The 10394-nt window shown below is 41.8% G+C and overlaps 1 protein-coding gene across 2 annotated transcripts in view; it reads right to left on the minus strand.

Moving 5' to 3' along the window:
• Positions 1-8769: 8769 nt before the first annotated feature.
• The window catches only part of sim1a (SIM bHLH transcription factor 1a), a 26740-nt gene continuing 25115 nt past the window's right edge, over positions 8770-10394 (minus strand). For both annotated transcript variants that reach the window (XM_085290476.1, XM_085290478.1), the window contains one exon: positions 8770-10394. This exon is cut by the window's right edge and continues 593 nt beyond it. In XM_085290476.1, coding sequence (XP_085146602.1) covers positions 10281-10394 — 114 coding nt within the window. In that variant the 3' untranslated portion in view covers positions 8770-10280.

Raw genomic sequence — 10394 nt, forward strand, 5'->3', positions numbered from 1 at the left:
AGAGGAGTACAGAAGTCTGGTGAGGAACTTTGTCGCATGGAGTCACACAAACCACCTGCAACTCAACACCTCAAAGACTAAGGAACTGGTTGTGGACTTCGGGAGGTCTAGAGCAGGTCCACTGCCGGTTCAGATAGAGGGGGAGGAGGTGGAGGTGGTCAACAAGTACAAGTACCTTGGGCTGTGGGTGGACAATAAACTGGACTGGTCATGCAACACAGAGTACCTGTATAAAAAAGCCCAAAGCCGACTGTACTTCCTCAGGAGGCTGAGGTCTTTTAACATCTGCAGGAAGCTCCTGAGGATGTTTTACCAGTCGGTGGTTGCTGGAGTACTTTTCTATGCTGTGGTGTGCTGGGGGAGCAGCACAGCAAAGAAGGACTCATCCAGGCTGGAGAAACTGATCAGGAGGGCTAGCTCTGTGGTCGGCATGAAGCTGGACACTCTGGTGACAGTGGCAGAGAAAAGGACACTAAAGAAACTGCTGGACATTATGGACAATGCTGGGCATCCTCTGCACACGGCCATTAACAATTTACGAATAAATTCTTTACAAATCCTACCATGTGGATTCATGGATTTTTTTTTCACATTCTGTCTCTCACAGTTGAAGTGTACCTCTGGTGCAAATTACTGACCTCTGTCATCATTTTAAGTGGGGGAACTTGCACAATCGGTGGCTGACTAAATACTTTTTTGCCCCACTGTATATATATATGTAGTATATACATTGGGTGAATGTGCAGTAGTAGCACATTCTTTAAGCACCAGTTCGAGCACCGTTTAAGCACCGGCACCGTTTCAAATGTAACGGTTTGGCACTGGTATTGGATAAAACCTAAACGATACCCATCCCTACTCTCAACATATATTTCATTTTTTGAAGTTTAAAAAAAAACATGAAATCTTTAAGCCACTGGGAAACAGTAGGATACTTAACAGACGTCTTGCTAATAGGGATGTGAAAACTATGATATCCGTTTGTGTAGAATCAAGTGTAAGTGGGCGATCAGGAATCCTGAATACAGCAATCAGGGGACAGGAATGAAGAGTTACCCCAAGAACAGCTGACATAATAGCAAAATACCCTGTCCAGAAACCTTCCAGCTCAGGACACAGAAAAACCATGTGGCTAAGGTGACAAGGAGAGCCGTGGCATTTATCACATTTGTTTTCCACTTCTGGATACAATTCAGAAAGTCTAGAGTCAGAGAAATGCGCCCTGTGTATGACCTTAAATTGAATAAGTCCAAGACGAGCACAGGAGGTGGAAGATCGTACCCTCGCTGTAGCCTGTTCTCAAGACTCCTCATGTATTTGAATTCCTAGTTCTCCTTCCCATGGACACTTAAGCTTAACACTAGAGTGGTTACTAAAAGACGGGATAGTATCATAGAGTTTTGAAATGGTTCCTCTGTGATGAGGAATAAATGATAGCGTAGTTTCCCACTGCTGTTCTGGAGGTAAAGAGGGGAAATTTGGGAACAAAATGTTGAATTTGAAAATAGCGAAACAAATGGGTGATAGGCAGACCATCACGAGAAGACAAATCGGGAAAACTATCCAAGACACCATCCACATATAAATGTTTGAACTGTTTTAAACTCTTGTCACACCACACTGAGAACGTAGAGTCCAAGAGTGAAGGGGGAAACAAATGGTTGTCGCATAGAGGAGCCGAGGAAGACGGCATTACAAAATTAAAGTGCCGTCTAAATGAGTGTGTTAAGAAGCGACCCAGTAGTAGGCTAAAAAATGCGATAATGCAAGTCCTCCACTAAATCTGCATCTCTGCAGTGAAGTTTTAGAAACCCTGGGCGGCTTCCCTCCCCAAACGAAAGAACCAATCAGCAAAAATAAGGGAATGGAGTGAAATAAAAATAAAAATTTTGGTAAGATGTTCATTTTAACAGCATTAATCTTACAGATTAAAGAAAGGGGGAGATTACCCCATCTTTGAATATCAGATGTGATCCTTGATAAGAGGAGACAAATTAGCTGATTTAAGGCCAGATAGAGAACGAATCACGTTAATCCCTAAGTCCTTAAACCCAGATGGACTGAGACGAAAGGGTAGATCAGACTGTTGAAGTTGACGTGCTGCCGTATTAACAGGAAAACACTCACTTTTCCCTAAATTTAATTTATAACCTGAAAATGAACTGAAGTTGTCCAGAATACCTAAAACAGCAGGGGTGGAGCATGTGGGGTCAGTCATATATAATAACAAGTCATCCGCATACAATGATACTTTATGTGTAATTCCATTACGGATGATTCCCCTGAATACAGAAGAAGATCTCAATGTGATAGACAGAGGCTCGATGGCAATGGCAAAGAGTAAAGGTGACAGAGGGCAACCTTGACAACAACCACGACCCAGTGCAAAATAATCAAAGTAAACATCATTAGTATGAACACTGGCTTTAGGGGACAAATAAAGAAGCCGAATCCAGGAAATAAATTTATCACCAAAACCAAATTTCTCTAAAACTGCAAACAAGTACTCCCACTCCACCCTATAGAAAGCCTTTTCAGCTTCTAAAGAAATCACAAGTTTGGGAAATTCAGATAGACACTTTGAGTAAATAACATTAAAGAGTGTACGGGTATTAAAAAACAGTTGCCGTCCCTTTATGAAGCCATTCTGCTCTTCAGATATAATACGAGGAAGCACATCCTCAAGGCGAAATGCAATTACTTTAGCCAATACCTTTGCATCGGCATTAAGAGATAATGGCCTGTAGGATCCACAGGAGGTTGGGTCCTTGTCATTTTTGAGAACGATCGCTATGGTTGCTTGTGTGAAAGTAGGTGGTGATGAACCCGTTTCCAAGGATTCATTAAACAAAGACAAAAGCAACGGTGCCAATTTACCAATAAATGTTTTATAAAATTAAATTGGAAACCCATCTGGGCCCGGGGCTTTATTAGACTGCATAGCTGTAATAGCTTTTAATACTTCTTCAACAGATAATGGGGAGTCCCATTGCCCGGCAATATTAGTCTTGGAATAAGAATGATGGACCTGGGAGCAAAAGGAAAATGTTTTGATTGAAGGGTTGCGAAATCTCCATGGATCAACAAGATCATTCTGTTTCATAAAATCTGAGAATGTTTTAGACATGATGGATTCAAATTATGAGGACTAGATCGATCCAAGGTTGGATCAAAAACACAATTCAGGTTTCCACCAAGGATCAGCAAATGAGTGTTCAGAAAGGGGATGTTACTCAGCAATCTATTCGTGAATTCAGCATCATCGGGGCACATACATTTACCAACAAAACCTTTTTCTGCATTAGGGTACCAGCAACAATGATGTATCTACCGTTCCTATCAGCGATAACATTGGTAGAAGAGAACTGAACTTTCTTATTAATGAGAATGGCCACTCCTCTAGCCTTCGAATTAAAATTTGAGTGAAAGACCTGACCCACCCAAGGGCAATATAACCTATAATGATCCTTAATGCGAAGATGAGTCTCCTGTAAAAATGCTAAGTCAGAATTTAGACGTTTCAAGTGAGTGAAAACCTCTCTTAACAGGGTTACCCATACCTCTGATATTCCAACTAATGAAGCTAAGAGGCATGCCTGACCCAGCAGTGCTGGGGTCTATATTGCCATTAACCATTCATAAAGAAGAAGAAAAAACAAAACAAAACAACAAAACAACAACAACCAAAATGCCAGTGTCCGTAAAGAGACGCCCCAAAGTAACCCTGAACACAAATACACCCCAAGTCTCCACCAAACAGAACAAAGGACACAGCAGTGAACCCCAAAGTAGCAAAAAGGTTCAAGGTTCAAGGTTCAAGGTTCTTTATTTGTCACATGCATAGTTATACAAGTATAACACACAGTGAAATGTAGCCTGACAAAAATGATTCACCAACGTGACTGGATTAACTGGAGCCCGAATAGAAATAAGAGCGAGAGAGAAAAAACCCTCTCGCCAACTTCCCTACTGTATAGCAGCGTGCATGTAACAATAAAATCTCACAGTACAAAATATTGTTTCCTCAGAAGGTGAACATTTCAACAAAACACCAAAAGTGCATAAAATAAAGTTTTAAAAACCCCAAAAAGCACCAAATAAAAAACCCCAGTCCTGTGCAAATAAATGCAGTAAGCTTAGAGAAGATTGTGCTGGACTGATCCGAAGTACAAGAGTTTATTATATGATTCAGTCTCAGTATATGACAATGAAAATAACAGGAACCAGCATACCAACAGTACAATAACTAGCACAACGGCCTAAGAAAACAATGCACAGGTAGTGTCGAGGGCGTAGATGTGGTTTTGGTGGGGACGGATGATGCACTGAATCCTGCCCTGTTTCTTTTTTTTTCCTTTTTGTCTTTGCTTCTTGATAAAAAAGGAGAATATACTTCCCTGCATATGCTATTCTATATCTATAGTGTTTTTCATCTCAGCGATATCATCAGAGCCCACAGTGAGTGCGTGCTCCATCTCCCTGACTGTACCTTTTAGCTCAAACATGGTAGCGTCGTTGGCAGCTTTATCGATCGCCAGCTGCATCTTCACCGCTTGCAGGTCGAACTTGGTGGTAGACAAAGCATCACCCAGAGTGTCCAGAAGTTCGTTTTTAAAGATATCAGCGATATCTTTCCCCAGCGAAGCCAGCAACTCGACCTTGAGAGCTTCAATATCAGGATTAGCTTGGCACGAGGGGGGCTTTGCAGGAGACGACCGCTCACTCGAGGGTGTGGTTGCGGTTTGCAAACTAGGCATCAGTTGTGTTTGAATAGTGCTGTGGGTTTTAATATTTTTTGCTGCCATTTTACGCAGGCCCGAGTAAAACTTCTCAACACAACAAACTGTAGACTAAAACAGGACTGGAATTATGGCCTAAAAACGCGAATGAATAACAATTTAACTGAAATCGGGGGGAGCTCCCAGACTCACGTCCTACTCCATCAAAGCTCAACCAGAAGTCCACCTCAAGTCATTGTGGCCAAATAGTTCAATCCTTGTCTCATCTGTGCATAAAAAGTCTTTCTAGAAGGTATTTAGTTGACTGTTCCAGCAGTTTCTACATCATCCAAGGCTTGAGTCTTAGCTGTTTTTGGTTTGTTCTTGAACACTCAGCATGAACACTGTCAGACCCTAGCAGAGTGGTGATACATCCAAAAAACGTGTACTGACATTTAACTGTTTGAACTGATGCTTTTCTAACCAGCTGTTTAGAGACGGCTCTGAGAGACCTTCTCAGCCTGTGTGAATCTAATGCTTTTTTATGCTACCAAAGGGAAACTGTTGTAATCAGTCATGATCATGAATGAGAAGTTAAGCCTTGGCTTTGTCAAGTTCAAAAATACTGTAGAACCTTCAGCACGCCTTACTGAAAATTTTAAGTGAGTATTTGCAAATATTTATGCCTGTGTGTATAATCTTGACCCTGTGTGGATGAGAGAAAATCCAAAATGAACTTTTAAATTTGTAGACCAAGTTCTTCTTGTTGTTTGTTTGTTTCTTTGAAGTGTGGGGAAAGGAACCAATTCAGTGTTATTCATACAGCGCTAACAGCAGTCGCGTCAAGGTGCTTTATACTGTAAGGTAGACCCTACGAGAAAAACCCAACAATCATATGACCCCCTATGAGCAAGCACTTTGGCGACAGTGGGAAGGAAAAACTCCCTTTTAACAGGAAGAAACCTCCGGCAGAACCAGGCTCAGGGAGGGGCGGGGCCATCTGCTGTGATTGGTTGGGGAGAGGGAAGGAAGACAGGATAACCTTCCCAAGAAATCACTAAAAGGCCCAAATTACTGCTCACGCCCACGATGAGTTGATATAAACTTATGATTAAGATTAAAATCTGGCTCAGCCTCAGAGCCCTGCTCAGCCTTGTACTGACACTGCCTCTTGTGCCCTTGCTGGTTTCTTAGCAACATGTAATAGGTAGTTTTTTTCAGGCGTGGTGTCAGTGAGTGAATAACCTAAAGTGACAGAAGCAGCTAAAAGAGAGTCTAAAGTAAGGAACGACTGGCTGAATGAAAGGCTTCTAATATGACTGTAATGATGAGGCACCAGCCTGGGAGAGTCAGATGAGATGATAAAGCAAACAGTAAAGAAAGAGAGCCAGGCTTTATCTCTGACCTCCACACACGCAAAAACCTGCAGGCTTAATTGGAGATCTTGCTGTACTGATTTCCATCAGAGTTCTTTATTTGCTAGTGCAGTCACACATAACCTGTGCCAATCTTGGTATGCTAATGACCAGAAACACACATCTGAATGTCATCAAGCAGAGCGTTAACCAGAGGGTCTGGAACGGAAATGCATGCAGCTACAGCAAGTTTACTTCTTAAATCGCAGCTTAAAAACCATCAGTCATATAATGACAGTCAGCGATGGGAACAACGGCGTTACTTTGTTCAGTAACGAGTAATTAGTTACTGTTACTAACAAGAAAATGCGGTCGCGTTACTATTTTTTCAACAAACAGATGGTTGAAGCTGTGTTCAGCTTACAGCATCGTATATCAGCTGCAGGAAGTAGCTGTAAGTAATCTGGACGCTACACTTTTTGGCACAACACCTGGAGCTAAGGGGGGAAAACAATGGCACGAGTGCTGCTGTTTGACTGAGGAAGAATAAAGTAGTCGTGGTCAATCACATGACCACTTAAAGACAAAGCAACAAGGTGACATATACCAGTTTATAAATTGTGTGGCCACGTAAAACCAGAGTCATGATAAACAATATATACGCGTTTTTTCCTAAATAGTTTCATCACGTTTACTAAGGACAGCGCAGCGAGACTGTCATGGTCGCTGTGTGGCAGGCAGGATGAGGACCCAAAATGCAAACTCACGGACTCAGGGGATAAACTCAAAATGCAGCTTTATTGCTGACAGGTGACAAACGAAAGCAGTGATACCAAAGCAATACAAAACTAAACTACACTGGGAAAAGCTAATTGTAACATATACCAGAAGACACGGGGAGAACCACACACAGCATGAGGGAGAACGCGACGCCGAACAGAGGGAGACGCAGACAGAAATACACAGAGGGTTAACGAGGAAAGTGGGAACACACGGGGAACACAGCTGACACAGATAACCATAACGAGACAGGGCGGGGTGAACATAACACTGACGGGAGACGGGCAGAGTCAAACAGGAAGTACAGAGGTTCAGACAGGAGGAGAGAGAGCACGGGGAAAACACAGACATAACGGGCTGGGGAAACATGGAATAAAACATAAGGAGAGACGAGGGCTCACAGATACACAGAGGGGCACACAGGGGGTAAAAGCCACGAAGGGAAAACACTTAGGGAACAACACAACAGGGCAACTCAGGAAACATGGCCTAAATAGGGAACAAAATACAAACATACAAGAAAACTAAGAATACTGGGCCAACATGGCCCAGGACCATGACAGAGACCTCTCTGCTTATGACAAAAAATTAAAAAACAAAACCAGAAACGTTCATTTTGGTGGAAAAATGCACCACATCAACCAATCAAAAAATGATGATATGGCAACATGACGTTTGGTTGTTTAGGAAGAGGGGGAAGAGAGAGAGAGAGAGAGAGAGAGAGAGAGAGAGTTTTGAGATGTGAGAGATTTGTGACGTTTAGCGTGTTTGGAGTGTGTAGTGTTGTGTAGTTAATGTGCTGTCTTGTGTAGTTAATGTGCTGTCTTGTGTAGTTAATGTGCTGTCTTGTGTAGTTAATGTGCTGTCTTGTGTAGTTAATGTGCTGTCTTGTGTAGTTAGTGTGTAGTGTTGTGTAGTTAATGTGCTGTCTTGTGTAGTTAATGTGCTGTCTTGTGTAGTTAATGTGCTGTCTTGTGTAGTTAGTGTGTAGTGTTGTGTAGTTAATGTGCTGTCTTGTGTAGTTAATGTGCTGTCTTGTGTAGTTAATGTGCTGTCTTGTGTAGTTAGTGTGTAGTGTTGTGGATAGTTCTGTGTTGTGTGTCAGAACAATGAGGCGTTTTTTTTAAGTAACACAATAGTTACTTTTCAAGTAATTAAGTACTTTTAGAATCTTGTAACTCAGTTACTAACTCAGTTACTTTTTGAAGAAGTAACTAGTAACTATAATTAATTACTTTTTCAAAGTAACTTGCACAAAACTGATGACAGTTCATCACATGTGAAACGTTATTTAGTGGCCACATCTGAATTTACATCTAAAACAGTGACTTTGTGTTGTCGTGATATGTCATCACAACTGTAATTCAAAAGGCAAAATTCAATGTGCATCTGTAAAGTCACATGTTTAATACGTGTGCCAACTGTAAACATTTAACACTCTGTTTCTTCTAAACAGGCCGATTCACGGCGATGCTGTGATTATGTAGTGAAAACAGACGGATTGCTGAAGCTGATTGGAAAACTGGTTGTAATTCATTTAGGCTGGCATGGTGGGGTCAGGTGGGTCTTACATGTGTTCAACACTTCAGAGTTTGAGAAATTCATGTCTCGCATGGATGTATCACATTAGCAGTGGATCTGTGATGCTGCCTGCAAAATGCTTGTTTTCATTTGTTGTTTAAAATATCATCAAAGAAGAAATGAATTACGAGTAAAATCTGTTTCACAGCATCAAAGTGTGCAAACAAAGTATATTTGTACTTTGAATTAATCTCCTGAACAAACAAAACAGTCTTACTAAATGAAACTACTGTATGAATTTAAGGAAACTGATTTCTTCATTGCTGCTCGTGAATGTCCGTCTATCCTTTCACGCCACGTTTACAGAAGCATATCCAAAGAACAAACAATCCACGTGTGCAAAATGATTTTTATTTGATCTTTTGCTCAGTCAAAAACACACTGAATATACAAGCAGTTAGACTGGATCTGATTGCAGCTATATTTCAAACTCATAAACAAACATTTATATAATAAATACTGTTTTTGCCCATGTGCTTAAATGTGATGGCCTTTTCTGTTGGAGCACATTTACAGTACACTATAAATAACTTTAAGAAATTAAGCACATTTCAGGCCGTGACTAAACAAAAAAATCAAACTGGTATAAATATAGGTTCATCAGCAATAACCAAACTCCAGTCTTGTTGTGCAAATATGTATAATTGCAACAACAGTTGCTTCAGGGATGATGAATGATGCAATTTGGCTAACTGACCGGGCACACCAACGTTTTGCATATGGTCACGAGCACCAATCGCCCTGCACTCACTCATGATTAACGTCATGGAAATGAAACTTCATATGTTCTGTGCACGCGCTCAGACCAAACTTAGAGTTTGCTAAACCGCAGCACAAAACCTCCTTCGCTCATTTTACTGTGATGCTATTCAAATATGATACTGTGTCAGCCAATCAAATATCTCCAAAGGTGTATTCAGTGTGTATCGCTCTCACTAGATGCCAAAAGTCAACGTGACCGTGAACACAAAGGGAGAGAAAACAGAGAATGGCTTTGCATATTAGTTTGTTTCAGGTGATCGCTCTCATTTCAGGACCAACCATCATGGCAGCTGGACAGTGTAGCGGTAAGACCACACACCTTTGGAGCCGACGTCACGAGTTTGATTCCCTCCCAGTATCCAGTAAGGGTCCTGGCTAGGCCCCCCCCATGCCGAACAGCGCGGCTGCAGCTCGGACGTTTCACTGCATGTTGTACTCTTTGTGATTGTGACCAATAAAGCTCGTTTCTTCTTTCTTTGCTCCGTGTCCAACCCAACCTAAGCCTGCCATGTGTCTTCACCAACAGTGTGTATAAAAAAAACATCAGTTCTGTCTCTGATAGAAACACATCGCCATGTGGACGAGTGAAACTGACACAGGATCTGATGCTAAACCAAAAGGGAATCCATCCGTTTTCTATCGAGTTCTAGTTTTGACTTAAAGGCCTTCAAATGGGAACAGACGCAGATCACAGGCCCACTCGGTTTGTTTGTGAACCGAGTGAAGCGCTGCATTTAAAGGACATCAAATCGATCCATAGTCGATTATAAGGCCGTGTGTAAATATGTGTGATACTCGAGTGGGTTTAATCAAACTCACTACCCTAACAAAACACATCAACTGCTCCCAGTTTGAATCATAACTCTGTTCTTTCTAATTCTGATTGGACCAGAGAAAAGTGTCCAAGCTTCAGCAAACAGACAGACCCAGCAGAGCCACGGGCACAAAGAGCTTCCTGTTTCAAATCGGACATTTTAGAAGCAGCCAAATGAACTTTCTCTGGGAATTCATTGGTACGGTGAAAAACAGATGCAGGTGAGTCTCTCCTGTGGAGAAGCTAAACAGACTGTGTGTCAGAAAAGTGTTAGCTTCCATTAGTAATAATGACAGATGTGCCTTTACGCCCAGTGGTCTGCTCTGCTGGTATGCGGAAGTGATCGTAGGGGGTGGAGCCGGTGCTGGTGGAGGTGCAGTAGCC

This window comes from Mchenga conophoros, linkage group LG11 (assembly GCF_057382185.1).
Source record: "Mchenga conophoros isolate Kocher_MC1m ecotype Shallow Benthic linkage group LG11, M_conophoros_male_GT1.1, whole genome shotgun sequence".
Taxonomy (NCBI): domain Eukaryota; kingdom Metazoa; phylum Chordata; class Actinopteri; order Cichliformes; family Cichlidae; genus Mchenga; species Mchenga conophoros.